This window comes from Gopherus flavomarginatus, chromosome 3, assembly GCF_025201925.1.
Source record: "Gopherus flavomarginatus isolate rGopFla2 chromosome 3, rGopFla2.mat.asm, whole genome shotgun sequence".
Classification (NCBI taxonomy): Eukaryota; Metazoa; Chordata; order Testudines; family Testudinidae; genus Gopherus; species Gopherus flavomarginatus.
Genome location: NC_066619.1, coordinates 42627386 through 42647351, shown reverse-complemented (window position 1 = coordinate 42647351; position 19966 = coordinate 42627386). Strand labels below are relative to the sequence as shown.

The window sequence follows — 19966 nt, the reverse complement described above, 5'->3', positions numbered from 1 at the left end:
GCTGTAAACCATCTTACTCAAATTATGTAACCTCATCTATACCATGATGCCTGTGATTTACCCTCAAGACAGGGTATTTTCTAGATGGAGAATAGGAAAAAAAACCAAGAAACAACCTCCCCCCACCCCAAACAACAAGAACAACCAACACTGGTCCTGATTATGCAAACATTTACACATAACAGTAATCCCACTGAGTTCCACTGCATACATGTTTGCAAGATCAGGACCATCGTCTGAAAACTGCTTTGAAGATGTAAAATTCTAGACAAAGGCTCAGTATTTTTTTTAAATGCAGATGCATAACATTATTTGCTAGGACCAACACCTGCAGTTCTTCTCTGCAAACCAGTGTTTCCCTCATTTACAAGATATATTTGGTTAAGCTTTACCTCTAAACTTGATCTTAGCTCATAAGTGTAATAAGACTCAAAAGACTAAACAAATACTGATAATTGGGCTGTTGAATATTACATTGTAAGTCATAGCTTCTCAGGCCAAGTAATTTGAGAACACAGGAGTTCCAAAATAAAAATAATATTCCTTCATTTTTTCATATAGAATGTATTATTTACAATTTTAAAATAGGAAATACATTTTATGTAGCAGATCAAGGCAATCTTCAGCTCAGGATCTCTTCAGGCTATAGAAAAATAAAATGGACAAGCTTGCATTGAAAGTTGCTATTTGAAAGACTGATGAATTTTCATTTCATATTCATTAGTCTACTCAGCACTGATTGATGCCAGCTTGGTAAAATCATTGATTGTTTTGAGTATGCATGCGGGCATGGTGCAATGGTTCATGTGGTAGCTTATGCTACAATACAAGACACCTACATGGGATGGTTAGTGGAGGCACACTCAGTTGTTTCAGGGAATGTACATATTACAGAAGTGAACCATAAGTAAAGCCCTTTTTAATGGGAAGGTGTAAATTGGAGATTTTAGCTGAAGAAGGGATAAAGTACTCCTGGGCATTCTGCGCCAAAAAATTCGCAATTCTGCAAAATTCTGCATATTTTATTTGTCAAAATAAGGCAATATAATCACACCAGTTTCAATTGTTTCGGTAATTTATTTAAACTGCAATACAGAAAAAAGTCACAATAACTATTCAGCATTTCCTAAACACATGGAAGTGAAGTTACAAACACTTGGTAACTAGTACCCTACATTCCAGTTATAATCCTGGATTTTCATTTAAACTACATTACAGAACACCAAACAGCCAAAAAAAAAAAAGTCATTTTAAATTGTTCATACTTTCATACAGTTTTTGCTAATTACATTATAGAACACCAAACAGCGCACACAAAAGAAGTATAATGTTATTTTAAATTGTGCAGACTTTCACATATAAGTCATGCAATTTTGCTCATCAGTATCCTGGACCTGGCTGGGTACTTTTGGAAAGCGCATGGTTCTGATTGTCCTGACATTTTATTGACTGCTTGGTAAATGTTGCCCTCAAAGTCTTTTCTTTTCTTTTTTTTAAATGGGCAAGTAAAATAAATCCTGAGCTGTAATCTAACCTCACTGTGCCACTTTGGCACAGGAAAAAGGCAAGAAAGGCACACAGATCTTCCTAGCAGGGGCTCCTGGCCTCTTTACACAACTCTAGCATAAAGGGGTAATAAATTTCCCCTGGAAAATACCCCGAGAGCAGCCTCTAATATAGAACTACTGCAACAGCTCTATGCCTGTCCTCCACCACTAGGGTGAACAGACAGCATTTGTGAAAAATCAGGACGGGGGGGATGGGGGAGTAATAGGAGCCTATATAAGAAAAAGACCCCAAAATGGGGACTGTTCCTATAAAACTGGGACATCTGGTCACTCTACCCACCACATACCCAGAACATATCATGGGAAAGACGGGATGAATCTGGACTGCTGGTGAACTCTGGCTATTATCTGCTTCCCTTGGACAAATGAGGGCCACAGGAGTCAAGTCAAATTAATTCCAAGTCTTAGGACTACTCTAACTTCACTGTTGCCCCCAACTCTTGTGATTTTATCACGAGTCTCACAATATATGGCATTTTCCTTAAAACCACAGCTCCTGAGTCATGCAACTATATGAAAATCTCAGCTTTCATTTAAAAAAAAGTTTGCCACAATGATGAGACATAAAGAGCTAAAAATAATGAATTCTAAAAGCTCAAAAACAAGGAGGCAAATAAAAAGACCCAAAATGCATTATTTAAAAAAACTGCATGAATTTTAATATAATCTTATGACTTTTGAGGGGCCTGACTTATGATCCCTGAATGCTTGAGGTTGGCAATACAGTAATTCACACTAACACCCAGACCCATAGTGTAGGGAAACATACAAGTGATAAAGTTATCTTCCCATTCCCAATCCTATTTTCTGTAAAGAGTGCACCTAACACAGTAATGGAGAAATGGGCCAGAAAGAAGGCAAGCAAAATACTAAGGAGATTTAAATACATATGCATTTCAGCTAAGCATTTCTAAAACAAATTAAAATAAAGTTCTGGGTTTAAGACTGTAAATCAGTACTAACTGAAATAATCCTCTTAATAGACACTATTGGGTATTCACAACCCATTTGATGGCAGTTATCCAGAAAACTATAAGCACTGAAGAAAGTGGACATATATTGAAAGTCCTAAAATTATTTGATTCTCACAGCAAGTTCTTATCAAGAATTTTAAGTCAGAAAACTGATACCAATCATGTATAGCTAGAGAAAATTAGAACAATTTTAAATTACATGTATAAAACAGTCACAGATTACAGTGATATAACTTGCCATACTGTGAAGTCATAAGCCAAACACAAATTAAGGTCCTGATCCTGAAAAGATTTATGCATATGTGTAACTTTACTGAGTGGGGACTCCTCATGTGAGTGAAGTTACATGCATAAATCTTTGCAGGGTCAGGACCTGACTTCAGTGGGACTACTCACTTAAATAAAGCTACTGCCTACATAAAGTCTTTGCAGGATCAGGGCCCCAAACTGGGTTTTCTAGTTGTAGCCCAAGATAAAGAAGTGTGATAGCTTATTCTATACTGCCCTCTACCATAAAGTTTCTTTTCTATACAGTATATTAAAAGGAAGACAATTCTGACTAGACCTGGGCTATCTGTATCTCTATTACTAATTTTGTTGTTATAAGGAACACTATATTAAACTATGCAATTTAGCTATGCAAGCTTTTAAATTAATACAGACCCTGGGTTATCCTATGAAACTCTCAATGCAGTTGTACTAAACAGAAATACTAATAGATTTTAAAAAACCTCCATATCTCAAGGGAAAATACTGAGCATTCAGGCAAGAGCAAGAAGTACTTGCAGAGAATCAGAAGGAAGAAATTATACTGCTGGGTTGGACATCTGTCCTGTCAGTGTGATGGCAAATGGTTACGCCTAGTGATAAACTGATTTGTTTATAGAGGTAAGAGATGCCAAAAGAACTGCAATGAGATTAAATCAGTAGTACTCACAATGAAACTTACCATGTAACTGGAGGGGGCAGGATGGAATCATTAGGACAAATATAGACACTTCCCATCTAAACTGGGAATTTACCAATTAAATCAAAATCACATTAATTTTCAGATTTTTGCTTTAGATAGCAACTTGTGTGTGTTTATTAAAAATAAGTAAGGTTAGAAACGGAGTTGTGGAACTATGTTTTCCAATGGGTTTTGCAATGTAAAATTACTACTTACACCTCTAAAGCGGGAAACAACATTTGCCAATAGTTACAAAAGGTTAACTTTTAGAATAGTTGGGTCTTCTGGGAAATAAATAGGGATTCTCTCTCTGTACTCCAATCCAACACAATGGCCTTCAGGACACTGTCCAACATCCTGGGATCCCCATTCACTATTTTCCCCTTCTTCCCTCATAGCTACAGCCTACTGTAACAATTTACATCTAGCTAGGATGCAAATTCTTCCAAGACAGCTAGCATAACTGTAAACTTCCTAGCAGAGGTCCCCAAGAGAAATACATGCCCATACACTCCTACAGGGTCCCAAGATACCTGCTCAACAGTTTCTAACAAACCCTCTGAAGAGGACAGAAGCATACTCAACATTCATACTGAAGATGGGTCTCTTCTCTCATGTCACTGCAAGCCATGCTGCATTCAAACATCTTAACCTACCAATGCATCCAGTGGGACCATTATATTATCAATATGTACAATATCACAAGCTAGTCAGACTAATTTTCCAAGATGCTTAATGCTGATGGCTTAATAACCATTAACCTAGAACTTTCTTTTTCTTCACCACTATAATTATAAGCTACTGGGGCTAAAACGTAGGAATGAAATAAAAAAGCAGGGACACCAGAAAAATGTCAGTGCAAAAGGCACAAAATAATGGAGGTAAAAGAATTTATTACTACAATATAAACTTTTCTCTAATCTTTATTATTAAGTATTTCAGAGCAAATAATTAATAAGAAGCATGAGATGACAAGATCTGTGTGGAATGGAAGTCAGTTTACATTTTAAATGTAAACTATTTATCCAAATGCGAATTTTTCCTGGAGATAATCAGCATCTTGGAACTCTAGGACAAAATCAAAATCCATCATGGCGACAATGATGATTCACTTAAAAATACATTGTGCTTTTTCTCTCCTCCTAATTTTAACTCAGTCAGTACAGGGAGTACAGAAGTACCTCTACCTGACAGAAGTACAGATTTCATTTTCCTAACACAGCTCATCTGCAAGAGTTACTGGACAATGGACTCTGACTCTATGCATGGGGGGGCGGGGAAGTTACACAAATGCTATTCTAAAGTTCTTAATAACTACAAAATACACTGATATAATTCACAGTCAAAAAGTTATATGTAAACAATTCTAATCAAACTAATAAAAACAATGAGGAGTCCAGTGGCACCTTAAAGACTAATAGATTTATTTGGGCATAAGCTTTCGTGGGTAAAAAACCCATTTTTCCATGCATCTGAAGAAGTGTTTTTTTTACCCACGAAAGTTTATGCCTGAATAAATCTGTTTGTCTTTAAAGTGCCACCGGACTCCTCTTCGTTTTTGTGGATACAAACCCTAATATTCCAGATAGTAATATTATATTTCCTTTGGTTTTAAAATTACAAACTAAATATAATTCCGTATTTATGTACAAGCAAGTTCATTCTCCCAATAAGATTTAATCTTTCTTTAAGAAGATTGCCAACATATTCACTATATAATACATCACAGAAAACCCATATCTGGTCTACACATCTTTGGATTGTAGCATTGCAAGATGGCAATTCATTGTGTTTGATCATTGTGTTCAATTTTATCCAAACGTCCTCTAGAGTTTGATTATTACAAATAGATTGCTCAATTGTCCACTTTGCTCTATAAAATGCATGTAGCTTCATTCTTTCTAAATTACTCTGCAGTTCTCTAGATAAAGGAAGAATTTTTTCTTTAAGTTTAGGACTAGGGACAGAGATACTCCAAGACCTTCTCAATTTTGGTTTTTCGTTTGCTGATTGTACTTCCAGATTGCTTGAATTAATTTGTGCATGCACTGTTTGTGCCTGGATTAAACTTTGACCAGTTTTAAAATTAGACTGAAACTCCAGAAGGTCCACTGTGCAGTCATAATATCGCCCAATAAAAGGTTCTGAAGCTGCAACAAGTTGTTTCACTTCTTCTGCTTTCTCACCAGAAATAATAGGTGGTTGTCTTTTAGGCTTGAGCGGAAGTTTGTGTGAAACATTTGGAAACCAGGGAACAAATCTTGGTAGTTGCCGAATAGGAAACTCCTTCAGTGTTTCTTCTGCAAGTTTCTGCAGTTTTGTGAGGTCATTCTGGAATGGTCGATAGTGTAAAACTACTTCCATGCTGGTACTGCAGGAATCCAGTTATTCTTAATAAAAGAAACAGTCTCTTCATTAGGATCCTCAACTCTACAGCGTAATACATCTTATTTACAAGAATCTCTTCTTGCATGTGATGCACAGATCAGAAGAAAACAGGACCTAAAGCAGGAGTATTGTAAAGAATAAGATACCACCATATTAAGCCATATATTGCTAGAATATTTTGTAGTAAAACAAAATGCTATAAACTAGCAATATTTATATTTATGTAACAGAATGCTTCATATTTTACCATAAGTGATTACTTACGGGTATTTAATCATTGCTAGTGTTTTAAAACATCAGATAAGTACATTTTAAACTTTAACAAAAACAGAACATACATAAACTTATATGATCTGCTCTTCATGGAAAAACCTATGCTGTTCTCCTCCCTGTTACCCTCCCATTTCTGTGGTCACATGAAATTGATATGAGGAAGTTTTGCCCAGTTAATCATGCCTCAGTGGAACCCTCAGACTGTATTCCACTGTATTTACCCACAAATTACCATGCATCTATGGTACTATGTTCTTAACACACATATCTAATGCTATCCACTAAAAGTACCAGGATTTCCATTTAAAACGTGAACAGTCATACGATAAAATTACCACCAGCTTGAAGTTAAAACTTATTATATCATCTTAAATTATCAGGTCAAAAAGAAAAAGGGGGCAGGGGGAGAAGAGAACAAAGAAAATATTAATTTTAAATACAAATCCAAAACAATATCTTCTTTCTACTGAAGGAAATTGAATATACTGCAGATTACAGTTACTGATGATGAAAAAAATACTCTCTGAAATAGGACTAGCAGAAATACACAATTTAAAGTAGAAGATTAGCCAAGAAGCTGTTCTGGACTCCAAGTATGCCGGACAATATATAATAAAGATTTTCTTATTTCCATTTCAAAGCATAACTATATACCAACCAGTCTCAGCTCCAAACTTCAGAGCTACACATCATAGTCGTGCTATTATATGAAAACTTTAAATATGATACTTCTTAATTTCCAAATTTCAACATTTCTATTTCTCAGATGAAGGTTAAATGTTAGGCAATGGATACAAATAGGATTACCAATTATGGAATAAATTCATAGCATCCTTTACTCTCTAATTTCTTCCAAATTTTCAGTCATTTGTGTGTGTTCTAACAGACACCAACAATAGATAGTAATACGACAGACACTAGACTCCGATCATTTAGCTACTGCATTGCAATGACTGAATTCTAGGAGTTGAAAGGGACACATGCTACACTGACTTCTCTGTAGGCCCAGGAATCTACTTACACCTCTGATCAGTCCTCTATGCCCCGAACAATGGTGTATTAAGAAAAGATTTTGCTTTCAATGAGTTGTTACAACAGCAGAACCATTGATTTTTTTTTTTATTATTATGGAAAAGTGGAAAAGCAGCATGATGTTGTCATTTGAAATCTCTAACTGTCTTAGACAGCAATAAGCTAACACCATTAAAACCAATATACTGTCCTCTGGAGTGTTTTTAAAGTGAGTGTATTAACATGAGGTAGATTCATCTAAGGCCATGACTTCACTACTACTTATGTCAGCAAAACTTACGTCGCTCAGCAGTATAAAAAAAACACCCCAGAGTGACGTAAGTTTTGCCAGCATAAGTGGTAGCATGCACAATGCTACGTCAGCAGAAAGCTTCTCCCACTGACATAGATACCGCCACCCGTTGAGGTGGTTTTATTATGTCAACAAGAGAGCTTTCTCCCATCAGCATAGAGCAGCTACACAAGTGATCTTATAGCAGTGCGGCTGCATCGGTACAGCTGTGCCGCTGTAAGTTCACTAGTATATACTTGGCCTAAAACCCCAATTCTGCAATCACTTATGCAGATGTATAACTTATGTACCTGAGTAGCCCCACTGAGTTAAACTGATTACAGGATTACGGACTTCATCTTCATCATTATTGCTACTTAATATGAACACAAAAGCACAATGGTAGACAAACAATGCCAGAAACAATATCATTTTTCCTGATTCAGAAAGGGAAAAGCAGATAAAGATTATTTAGTGCTCTGTTCTCTCACTGTTACAGGTCCCAATTCACTACTGGCAAAAATGGTCAGTGCTCCATTGTGCAGTTGTGCTCTCACGCAAATTAGACTCAAAGAATGTAGAAAACATGAATTTATCAGTTCTGGACTGTGGAGGCAAGGAATCAATTAAGTCTGCAGTTGTCTGTTGAGCAAAGAGGAGACAAAAATATAGTATTCTATATACTGTAAGCCCAGTGCATAGCAAATGAAAGCACTCTGCTGAACATGCTAAAACTCATTTGCTAACTGCAGGTATTGCAGAACACAGGATTTTCACTCCCATAAGTCAGTGGTATTTATATGCTCTATGACTTCCAGAAGCTTTCTAGCCTCTCTCTCTCTCTAATCCATGCAGAATACTACCACCAAGGTAATCTTCCTTTTCCAGACAAGATCGTCTCTCACTCTCTCTTTTTCCTAATGAAGTTCAAGTTTCTCCTCTTCACCTTCAAAGCATTGCACAGCTTTTCCACCACCTACATCTTTGTTTCTCTTCCAATCTGTTTGGTCAAGACTAAACACATCAGTCTCCAATTAATACAACATTCTGTACTTGTATATTTTTTCATTTAAAGAGCTCACAGTACTTACTCCTGAGAGAATCCTTCCTCAGAAAATTAAAAATTCTGCGCTTGCACCCACAAAAAAGCTCTGGATGCACAGGTGATCATAGGGGGGTGCTGGAGGAGTGGGGCTTGGTGGGGTGAGGGTCCAGGTGGCTGAGGCTCAAAGGAGCGGGAGGCTTGTTGGGGTGGTCCAGGTGCAGTAGGAGGGGACTTACTGGAGTGGAGGCTAAGGGGATTTTGCGGGAGGTCTGGGTATGGGAGGGGGGTCTGGATTACACAGCGGTTGAGTGGACAGAGGAACAGCTCCCCATACAGTGACCCCTCCCTCTGCAGCTGAGGAGCAATGGGGTTCAGCGGTGTGGAGCTTCCTGTAGCTGGAAGAGGTTTCTGGGGCTGGGTCTGACCCAGCGGCGGTGGCTCCTTGAGGGAGAAGAGGAAGTCCTGTCCTTGCTCAGCCCCAGCCCAGCCAGAACTACCAGCTGAGCCTGGTGCAGGGTAGGAGCCACCAGACAGGGCATCCACAGCCCTCGCACCCAGTGATTTTCTTCTCCAATGTCTGATCTAGGCACCCAAAATGACACACTCAGTGGTACTAGAACAATTTTTATAGTGGGGGTGCTAAGGCAGAAACCATGTATTTGGGTTCTTATTACTACTTCAAGCCACGAGGTGCACGAGCACCCTCCTCACTGCTAGCTCCAGCATCTGTGGACACACCCATGCTGCTGGTGAGGGACATGTGACCACTCTTGCAGCTTCCCAATCAAAAAGTCATTTTTCTGCAGGAAAACAAAGAAATCTGCAGGGGACATGAATTCTGCACACATGCAGTGGTGCAGAATTCCCCCAAGAGCATACAGTCCTATATAAGGATAGGTGATTATTCCTATTTTACAGCTGGAGGAAGTGAAGCTAAGAAGGATAAGGGACTTACCTAAGGCTACAGAAGGATTCTTTGACAATATCACGAACAGAACCCACGTCCCCGGATTACACAGTCCTAACGTCTAGCACAAGCGTTGCTCATATCTCATTGAGAAAGTGACCAGTGAACCACTTCCCCCACCACTTGCTACCACACGATAGTATTTCTGTGACAACTACAGCAAGTGCTTCTGTAGACAGGCAGCAGCATCAGGACAATATTTATGTATTTTGTCTGTAATACACTAGATGTTTTATTCTTCCTCGAAAGGCGCTAATCTCACCGGCCCGCTCTTCATCCCACTCAGTGTCCGGAACCGCAGCTCAACCTGAGCAGCGCAGCCACTGCCAGGGCTAGCGGGCTGGGGAAGGCAGGGGCTCGTCGTGCCCACCTCCTGGAACCTATCAGGACACCCCGCGCTTGGCCAGGCCTGCTTCCGCGCTCTACCCACTAGCCCACACTCCCTCCCGTACAGACAAGCCGGGACCCCCCCGCCCCGGCGGAGAGACCCGGCCTAAAGCCACCCAGCGCCTCCCTGCACAGCCCTGGAACGGGCAACGAGCGCAGGGGCCACCCCGCGGCCCAAGCTGGCGCGAAAGGTTGGGGCCCAGGCAGGAGGAGGGGCGGTGGGCTCCCGTCTCGGTACCTTTCAGGGCCAGCAGATGCTCTTGCTTCGGCTGATTCGCATCCATTGTCTCGGCCTCCCCTCTCTGGGCCTTTGCCGCCTACAGGATTCACCCAGGCCAAGATTCTACTAATGGCGAAAGGAACAAGGATAAAGGTCCGCACGCAGCCTGAGCTAAACTGACCGGAACACAGAGAACCCGGAGGTGCGTTTCCCGGCATGCAACGCACTATTTGGGACTGAGCAGGGCCGAGAAGAAACTACAGGCCCCAGCATGCACTGCTCCCCTTGATCCCAGCTGCTCACAGACGATCTGGACGAAGAGGGACGCGGGCGGCTGGCGTAGTCTTCTAGGGAAGCTGGACGAATCGCGCTGCATGCTGGGATTTGAAGTCTTCGCTGAGGTGACTGAGCCGGAAGCTGTAGTTTTCGCGAGCCGCTGAGCGTCAATGTGACCCATTGTATGATGGGCGTTGTAGTCTTCATGCGGCGCTTGGGTGGCACTGTGGGCTTTGCGAGGAGACGCATGCGCATTGCTGCCGGGGAAGAGCTTTCATATTGTTTTTCATTCCTGCGCGGACGCTTCGTGTGGTGACATCACAGCGCAAGGCCTGTAGCGTCAGCGCGTGGCCCGCCGCCCTCTCTCTGCTGGCTCATTTGTGCGTCGGTAGCTCGTTCCTCCTCCCTTTTCTAAGATGGCGGCCATGGGTGTAAACAAGGCCGGCCTTGGACCGGGGCTGGATGCCGGCCCCCGACACAGCGGCAGCTGGGGGACGGCTGGGGCTGCTGTGAAGGTGAGAGGATCTGCACCCGTCCGTCCGGTTCACACAACAGCTTCTGCCAAAGGGTGGCGACGCTGCTTTGGCTAATGGGCTTCTCCCAATGGCATAAAACAGACCCTGTGCAGCAGCAGCTTCCCCAGGCTTTAGGGGCCACACCGGTGGGCACATGGAGAAGCCAGCACGAGTGCGGAGGCATGATCTGATGTGTTGGGCGGCCCTGGGTCCTGTGAGCCTGTGCAAGCGTAGGGAACAGCCTGTCCAGAGGCGCATGGGCTCCCAGCGTGGGGTGGGGTGTCAGACCAATGACTGGCCCTCTGAGTAAGGGCCCTACCAAATTCACAGTCCATTTAAAAAAAATTGAATTTCAAAGTTTCAGCAGCAAAGAATCCTGTGGCATCTTATAGACTAACAGACGTTTCGGAGCATGAGCTTTTGTGGGTGAATACCCACTTCATCAGATGCATGTAGTGGAAATTTCCAGGGGCAGGTATATATATATGCAAGCAAGCTAGAGATAACGAGGTTAGTTCAATCAGGGAGGATGAGGCCCTGCTCTAGCAGTTGAGGTGTGAAAACCAAGGGAGGATAAACTGGTTTTGTAGTTGGCAAGCCATTCACAGTCTTTGTTTAATTCTGAGCTGATGGTGTCAAATTTGCAGATGAACTGAAGCTCAGCAGTTTCTTTTTGAAGTCTAGTTCTGAAGTTTTTTTGCTGCAGGATGGCCACCTTAAGGTCTGCTATAGTGTGGCCAGGGAGTTGAAGTGTTCTCTTACAGGTTTTTGTATATTACCATTCCTAATATCTGATTTGTGTCCATTTATCCTTTTCCGTAGAGATTGTCCAGTTTGGCCGATGTACGTAGCAGAGGGGCATTGCTGGCATATGATGGTGTATATTACATTGGTGGATGTGCAGGTGAATGAACCGGTGATGGTGTGGCTGATCTGGTTAGGTCCTGTGATGGTGTCACTGGTGTAGATATATGCGCAGAGTTGGCATCGAGGTTTTTTGCATGGATTGGTTCCTGAGCTAGAGTTATTATGGTGCGGTGTGCAGTTCCTGGTGAGAATATGTTTCAGGTTGGCAGGTTGCCTGTGGGCGAGGACTGGCCTGCCACCCAAGGCCTGTGAAAGTGTGGGATCATTGTCCAGGATGGGCTGTAGATCCTTGATGATGCGTTGGAAGGGTTTTAGCTGGGGACTATATGTGATGGCCAGTGGAGTCCTGTTGGTTTCTTTTTTGGGTTTGTCTTGCAGTAGGAGGCTTCTGGGTACACATCTGGCTCTGCTGATCTGTTTCCTTATTTCCTCATGCGGGTATTGTAGTTTTGAGAATGCTTGGTGGAGATTTTGTAGGTGTTGGTCTTTGTCTGAGGGGTTAGAGCAGATGTGGTTGTACCTCAGTGCTTGGCTGTAGACAATGGATCGTGTGGTGTGCCCGGGATGGAAGCTGGAGGCATGAAGGTAGGCATAGCGGTCGGTAGGTTTTTCGTATAGGGTGGTGTTAATGTGACCATCACTTATTTGCACCGTGGTGTCTAGGCACCACCCTATACTGAAAATCTACCGACCGCTTTGCCTACCTTCATGTTGGGCAGGGCCAGCCCTTGTTTCCTTTTACCCGGGGCTTGCTGTAAGTGTGTCCACAGTCTGATGGAAAGTGCTTATGCTTCAGTTCATTTTCAGAAAGAAAGGACTGTACAAAAGCAAATCATGACTGGAATCCATGAAGGAAGAACTGTCTAATGGGACAGTTGCTGGGGTTAATTGGTTTCAGAGTGCAGCTGCATGGTAAAAGTCTTTATACAAATGCTACCAGTATAAGATGGGCCACTTACCTGTTCAAAATGCTTTCTTGATTTATAGGTTCTTGAGTGTGGAGTCTGTGAAGATGTATTTTCTTTGCAAGGTGATAAAGTTCCCAGACTGCTTTTGTGTGGTCATACCGTCTGCCATGACTGTCTTACTCGGCTTCCTCTCCATGGCAGAGCAGTTCGCTGTCCTTTTGATCGACAAGTTACTGAACTAGGTAAGGATGAAAACTATATGTAGAGAGAAGGAGATGTTAGTGCCGTTATACAAGGCACTGATGAGACCTCACTGGAATACTGTGTGAAGTTCTGGTCTCCCATGTTTAAAAAGGATGAATTCAAACTGAAACAGGTACAGAGAAGGGCTGTTAAGATGATCTGAGGAATGGAAAAACCTGTCTTATGAAAGGAGACTCAAAGAGCTTGGCTTGTTTAGCCTAACCAAAAGAAGGCTGAGGGGAGATAGGATTGCTCTCTCTAGAAACATCAGAGGAATAAATACCAGGGAGAGAGAGGAATTATTTAAGATCAGTACCAGTGTGGACACAAGAGCAAATGGATATAAACTGTCCATCAGGAAGCTTGAAATTAGACGAAGGTTTCTAACCATCAGAGGAATGAAGTTCTGGAACAACCTTCCAAGGGGAGCAGTGCGAGAGATGCGCATTTCCCTTTAAGTATGCTGACCCTACTGTTAAGTACACTGCCGTGTTAATTAGATCAGCTTGCCATCAAGCTCCCTCCGTCTGAGCCCTGTTGTGTGTCCCTTCTGCTCTATAGAGGGTGGGGTAAGCGGGGTGCAGGAGCAGAGGGGAGGGGGACACCCTGACTGCCCCCTCTTCCTCTCCTCCCCCCTGCACAGCAAGCAGGCATCTTGGGGAGCAGCTCCAAGGCAGAGGGCAAGAGCAGCACATGGCAGTGGGGGGAGGGACAGCTGAACTGCTGGACAGCTGCTACACAGGGAAGTTAGTGGAGCAGGGAGCTGCTAGAGGGGCTACCAGTCCACCCTGATTCCAAGCCCCCACCAGCTAGCTGCAACAGGCTGCTCTTCCTGCAAACAGTGGACAAAGCAGGCAGCTGCCAAACAATGTTAGAAGGGAGCATTGCACAACTTTAAACGAGCATGTTCCCTAATTGATCAGCAGCGTAACAACGTTAACTGGGATGACTTTAAGTGAGGAGTTACTGTATATCTCTTTTGAGATGGGGCAACCAGAACTGAATGCAGTATTCAAGGTGTGGACATACCATGGATTTATATAGTGACATGATTTTTCTGTCTTATCTATCCATCTCTTCCCTAATGATTCCTAACATTAAGTTATTTTCATTGCTGCTTGCACATTGATCTGATGTTTTCCAAGAACGACCCAGGATCTCATTCCTGAATATTAACAGCTAATTTAGACTCCATTATTTTGTATGTATAATTGGGATTATATTTTCCAAAATGCAGTACTTTGCACTTATCAACATTGAATTTCATCTGCCATTTTGTTGTCCAATCACCCAGTTTTGTGAGATCCCTTTGTAACTCTTTACCATCTGCTTTGAACTTATCTAGAATAATTTTGTATTGTCTGCAAATTTTGCCACCTCAGTGTTTGCCTTTTTTTGCAGATCATTTATGAATGTGCTGAACAGCACTGGTTCCAATATATATTCTTGGTGGACCCTGTCATTTACCTCTTGCCATTGTGAAAACTAGCCATTTATTCCTACCCTTTGTTTACATCTTTTAATCAGTTACTGATCTATGACAGGACCTTACTACTTATCCCATAGCTGCCTACTTTACTTAACAGCCTTTTGTGAGGGAACTTATGAAAGGCTTTCTGAAAGTCCAAGTGCACTACATCCACTGGGTCACCCTCGTTCACATATTTGTTAACCCCCTCAAAGAATTCTAATAAATGATTGAGGCATGATTTTTCTTTACAAAAGCCACGTTGACTCTTCCCCAATATATTGTTTGTCTGATAATTCTGTTCCATACTATAGTTTTAACCAGTTTGCCTGGTACTGAAGTTGGCCTTCCTGGCCTGTACTTACCAGGATCATGTCTGTTTTAAAAATCGGCATTACATTAGCTATCTGCCAGTCATCTTGCTACAGCAGCTGATTTAGAGCCTCATTAAGAAGAGTTTTCAGCCTTGCCTAACAGAGCTAGGCTCAGCATACAAGCCCCCAAACACTATGAACTTCAATCAAGCAGTCACAGGACAACAAACAAACTTATCCCAAGGGTCACATAGTCACTCCTGCTTTACTTAGAAAACTCCCTGGCAAAACTCCTATATGCTGCCCTTGTTCACTGAAACTTAGAATTCTTCTAAAATGTGGAAGATTCTAAAATGTGGAACTATTTTAATAGTTTTAAAATATTCTTGCAATGTTAAAATCATATAGGTTAAATTTAGCCCCTTAATACAACTAACCACCCATTTTTCTATAATAATCTACATTTTTAGTGAAAGTTTTTCTTTTGTACTTTCAAATGGTTGTGTGAAGAAATATTTCATTATCTTGTTTCTGAGATCCATGTTGTGCTATTGGGCTTAAAACTGTGTTCACGACCTCTTAATTACACATACAATTGAACACTCACTGGCCATGATCCAGAAAGAGGAGAAAACAAAGGCCTCTGTGGTATTTTTCAGCTTGACTGAACAGAAGGCTGGTTCAGTTTAGAGAGAGGTTGTTTTTCGGTGAGGGCTCCTCACAGGTATGCCAATCAGAGAAAAGAGACTTTTGTGTAGCAAAGGATCTTGGAAGTAAGGAAGCTCATGCACATAAAAATCTCATGCTTAGCAACTGGTTATTTTGGGGCAGAAGGAGGACCAGGTCCATTAAAGAGCCTAGAGTTCCTGTAGTCAGAGGAAGAAGCTTATCTGTTGTCCCATGTGAGAAGAGGGAGTTAGCCAGTCTATGGGCCAGGTAAAACTTGAGTTTTGTGCGGTATTTCTCTTCCAGTTTCCCCTCCTTGATTACTAGAAATGAAGAGGTCCACCACTTCTGTTACATTTCTCCTATCCACCTTATTTTTGCTGCTTTTGGAGGGGGCTTGCCTACTGAGCTGCTAAAGATTTCCTCTCCCATTTCCTTGACTGAATTTAAGAGTAGGGCTTGTCAGCCAGTGAGATTTCTCTGGGATCTGTCGCCCATTCTAATGTTTTGTGCTATCTGAATGTCAATCAGCCAGTGAGGAACCCAACTTAGCCTTGGTCTACCGTAGGGGCGGGGATCAATCCAAGTTTCACAACTTCAGCTCGTGAGTAACATAGCTCAAGTCGACCTACTCAGCGCAGTCTCTTCACTGCGGTGAGTCGACTGCTGCCGCTCCCCCGTTGACTCTACCTGCGCCTCTCACGGTGTTGGAGTACAGGAGTCGACAGAAGAGTGCTCGGGGGTCAATTTATTGCGTCTATCACGTCTAGACTAGATGCGATAAATCGATCCCCACCCACTGATCCGGCGGGTAGCATAGACATACCCCCAGTGAGTCCGCAATTTCCATGACTGTTATTGCTGTATATGGTAATTGGGCTTTCTGCCCCTATAATGAGGTAGTTTGAGCCAGCTGCTTAATGACTAAATGTACATCACAGGTTCACTGTTAGGGAGAAGTATTTTCATAAAAGAAGTTCTGTAGCCGGTGAGGCTGTGTGGAGCTGCTTTCTACTGCATGAAGGCCCTAATTAGTAACAGTGAGTTTTATGCAGATTTTCTTTTCAGTTGGTTGTTGAAACAATGTGGTGCCTTGGTGTATAAAAGAACCAAAGAAGGGAAGCTAAGCTACTACGGGATACCTCAAATATTTATCCAGCTTTTATGGAGAAGTCTCAGGTAGATTCCTAAAGTACACATCCATAGATCTGCATGCAAGTTAGACTTCCTTTATTTTAAAGAATCAGATGGTTTTTTTTTTCTTGTATTGTATTCCTGCTAAAGTTACCCACAATGGAGCCTATGCATTTACTGTTCCTGCTAAAAGAAAGCAAATTGGGAAGGCATGTTTAGAAATTCCAGACTACTGCTGAAGTAACAAATGAAATAATGTGGGATTTGAAAGTATTTATTGATAATGCTATGCAAAACGTATTTTACTAAATGTGTGTGTTAGCTGTTCATAGAATCTCATTACTGCTCCTGGGGAGATTCTATGTCAAAAAATTCAAAATTCTGCACCAAAAAATTCACAATTATGCAAAATTCTGCATATTTTATTTGTCAAAATAAGGCAATATAATCACACCAGTTTCAATTGTTCTGGTAATTTATTTAAACTACAATACAGAAAAAAGTCACAATAACTATTCAGCATTTCCTAAACACATGGAATTGTAGTTACAAACACTTGGTAACTAATACCTTGCATTCCAGTTATAATCCTGGATTTTCATTTAAATTACATTACAGAACACCAAACAGCGCGCACAAAAAGCAGAATGTTGTTTTACATTGTACAGACTCACACATAAGTCATGCAGTTTTGCTAATCGTTGTCCTGGACCTGGCTGGGTACTTTGGAAATGGCATGGTTCTGATTGTCCTGACATTTTATTGACTGCTTGGTAATTGTTGCCCTCAAAGTCTTTTTTTTTTTTTTTTTTTTTTTTAAATAGGTAAGTAAAATAAATCCTGAGCTGTAATCTAACCCCATTGTGTCACTTTGGCACAGGAAAAAGGAGAGAAAGGCACACAGATCTTCCTAGCTGAGGATTACGTTACTGTTATTTATAATAAGGCTCCTTTACACCATTCTGGCATTGCAGGAGCCTTAAAACTTTTACAGGTTTTATGCTCCTGGGGGATTTGACTGAAAATGGTAACAGTTAACTAACAATAGGAACATTAGCAATGTTTCTATACAGGCAGGCTGCTACATTTCTGCCTCCAGGATATATCTTGCCTTGTGTATAATAAAAAGCCCTACCCTTCCACACCAGCGAGCTGCAGTAGCAAGTGAGAGGGACGGAGTGTCTCTCTCTCTCTCTCTCTCTCTCTCTCTCTCTCGTTGGCATGCACGTGCGCCCAGCCCCTACCCCCACCTCATGGTGATTAACCACAGGCATGCATGCTCAGCCCTCTCACTCCAATCTCCGAGGCTACTCCAGACATGCTGGAACAGACGCGCTGCCAGGGAAGAGTTATGTGTCCCCTCGCAGGGTTTTTGTTTTGTTTTGTTTTTTGCATTTTTCTGCATGTGAGGGGACAGAAATATGCAGGCCATATGAATTGTGGAGTGCAGAATTCTGTCAGGAATACATTACAAGACAAGAGCAGTTTACAGAAATGGACAGATAAAACCAATGCCTTTTAAAAACAATTATGCAAACTATTACTTTACTCTTAGTCTTTGGAAATTACTCTTAGTCTTCTATACAGTAACTCCTCACTTTAAGTCATCCCGGTTAACATTGTTACGTTGCTGATCAACTAGGGAACATGCTCATTTAAAGTTGTGCAATGCTTCACTCTTAGGTTGTTTGGCTGCCCGCTTTCTCCACAGCTGGCAGCCTCCCTACGTGCCCCTCCCCCCCAACACCTCTGGCTCCCGCCTGCAGACCCCACAGATCAGCACCTTTCCCCTTCTCCCCCCCACCCGTGGCAATCAGCTGGTTTGCGGCATTTCAGGGAGTAGCGAGGACTCGGCGCGCAGGCTCCCCCTCCTTCCCCTGCCTCCTGAATGCCGCAAGCCAGCTGTTTGCTGGAGGCAGAGGAGGGAGAGGGGAGGGGCGCTGAGTCCTCGCTCCTGCCCCCTAAACACTGCAAACCAGCCAATTGCCCCAGGAGGGAGGGAGGAGTGAGTACTCAGTGTGCCTCCCCTCTCCCTCCCCTGCCTCCTGCTGGTGGCAATCAGCTGGCTTGCGGTGTTTAGAAGGGAGGGGGGAGGAGCGAGGACGCAGGGTGGGAAGTAAAGGGGGAGGAGGTGGGGGGAGGAAGAGGTTGGTCAAGGATGGGGGCTTGGGGGAACGGGGATTATGGATGGGCTGAGGGTTGAGCGCCCACCCCCCACCCCTGGTGCTTGCAGGCTAGGGGAAGCTGCCACTGCTGTGCAACGTGCTTCTCCTACCCTACAGCACCTTCAGCCTCCTTGCCTTCTTCATCTCCAATGCCAGTGGGCCTTGCCTGTGTAGGGTAAGGCAGGGATACCTCCCAACTATAGTACTATACTGTATATACAGTATGTTTGTAAACACACGGCAAGTGCGCACTACTCTTCCCCCCCCCCCCCGCGTAGTATTAAATTGTTTGTTTGTTTAAAATGTATACAATGCCTTTTGTCTGGCAAAAAGAATTTTCCCTCTAACCTAGCCCTCAGCCCCCCTTTACATTAATTCTTATGGGGAAATTGGATTCACTTAACATTGTTTCACTTAAAGTTACATTTTTCAGGAACATAACTACAACGTTAAGTGAGGAGTTACTGTATTTTTATAGCACCCCAATGAAATTGACTTTGACCAACCTTGCTGTGGAAAATTAAAATTGGAAATGTATGTGTTGTAGGTCTCTTAAGCTTCTATATGGAACATGTGGTGTCTGCAAATTCTTACACACAGTTTTGTTAAATGGGATATTGGGTGAAGGAATCACTGTAAAGCTTGTTGCATTTGGAAGTTCCTGATTAAATACTGGTGCAGGTGATTTCACCCTTATCCCCTTCCATTGGAAAAAATCTGCAAAATGGCCCCTTGGAAGGAAAACTCTTAGAGTTCCACAATAGCATTCTTGCCCTCCAAAATGTTGTGGATAAAAGATGGTTATTTTCTCCCCCTCGTGTAATTAGCACCAGTTCCACCTCTCAGAACCTGTAATTCCCAAGGGATTTGTTGGAAGTCTTTGTACCAGTTCTGGAGTCCCTGTCTTTTCACCTGCCTTCACCAGTTCGCATAAAGTAGTGCTTCAGCTGAGCCTTGCTGCTAAGGCAGGTTCTACCAGTAGCTACTGCTGGGTGTGCCATCATCACCAAAAGTCGTGGTGTTCCAGATCATGGAGGTGGTAACAGGAAAAAATCTAGCTACCGTTGCCAGGCTTTGACCCATCTCCACATACAGATCCCTGGACCTTGCAGAAGGCCTTCCATGGACAATATCTCCTTCCCAAAGTTTCCACTTCATCTCGGATACTATTTGAGTTTTAGTTTAGAATTTTATGTGTAATGGAAGTATTAAGTTATATCCTAAGTTCTCTGTACCATATTGTCAGTTGTCTTTAAGGCAGTTGTGTCTAAAGATATTTAAGCTTTGGAATTTTTAAAATTTTGATGTTCTTGAAAGTGACAGATTGATGTTACTG

At 42.3% G+C, this 19966-nt stretch overlaps 3 protein-coding genes across 7 annotated transcripts in view; 1 reads left to right on the top strand and 2 right to left on the bottom strand.

Moving 5' to 3' along the window:
* TRAPPC13 (trafficking protein particle complex subunit 13) overlaps positions 1-10191 on the bottom strand; it is a 42253-nt gene extending 32062 nt beyond the window's left edge. For all 4 annotated transcript variants that reach the window (XM_050947055.1, XM_050947056.1, XM_050947057.1 and 1 more), the window contains exon 1: positions 10093-10191. In XM_050947055.1, coding sequence (XP_050803012.1) covers positions 10093-10138 — 46 coding nt within the window. In that variant the 5' untranslated portion in view covers positions 10139-10191. The remainder of the gene's footprint in view (positions 1-10092) is intronic.
* Positions 4986-10190, bottom strand: SHLD3 (shieldin complex subunit 3). The gene is made up of 2 exons (XM_050947131.1): positions 10093-10190; positions 4986-5993 (listed from the first exon to the last, which is right to left on the bottom strand). Exon 2 carries the CDS (start codon positions 5853-5855, stop codon positions 5109-5111), a length of 747 nt encoding a protein of 248 aa, XP_050803088.1. The 5' UTR covers positions 5856-5993; positions 10093-10190; the 3' UTR covers positions 4986-5108.
* Positions 10192-10594: 403 nt separating the features above from the next.
* The window catches only part of TRIM23 (tripartite motif containing 23), a 33385-nt gene continuing 24013 nt past the window's right edge, over positions 10595-19966 (top strand). The window contains exons 1-2 of one of the 2 annotated variants that reach the window (XM_050946997.1): positions 10595-10865; positions 12720-12882. In XM_050946997.1, the coding sequence (XP_050802954.1) occupies positions 10767-10865; positions 12720-12882 (262 nt within the window). In that variant the 5' untranslated portion in view covers positions 10595-10766. The remainder of the gene's footprint in view (positions 10866-12719; positions 12883-19966) is intronic. The other variant, XM_050946998.1, reaches the window with a different exon arrangement.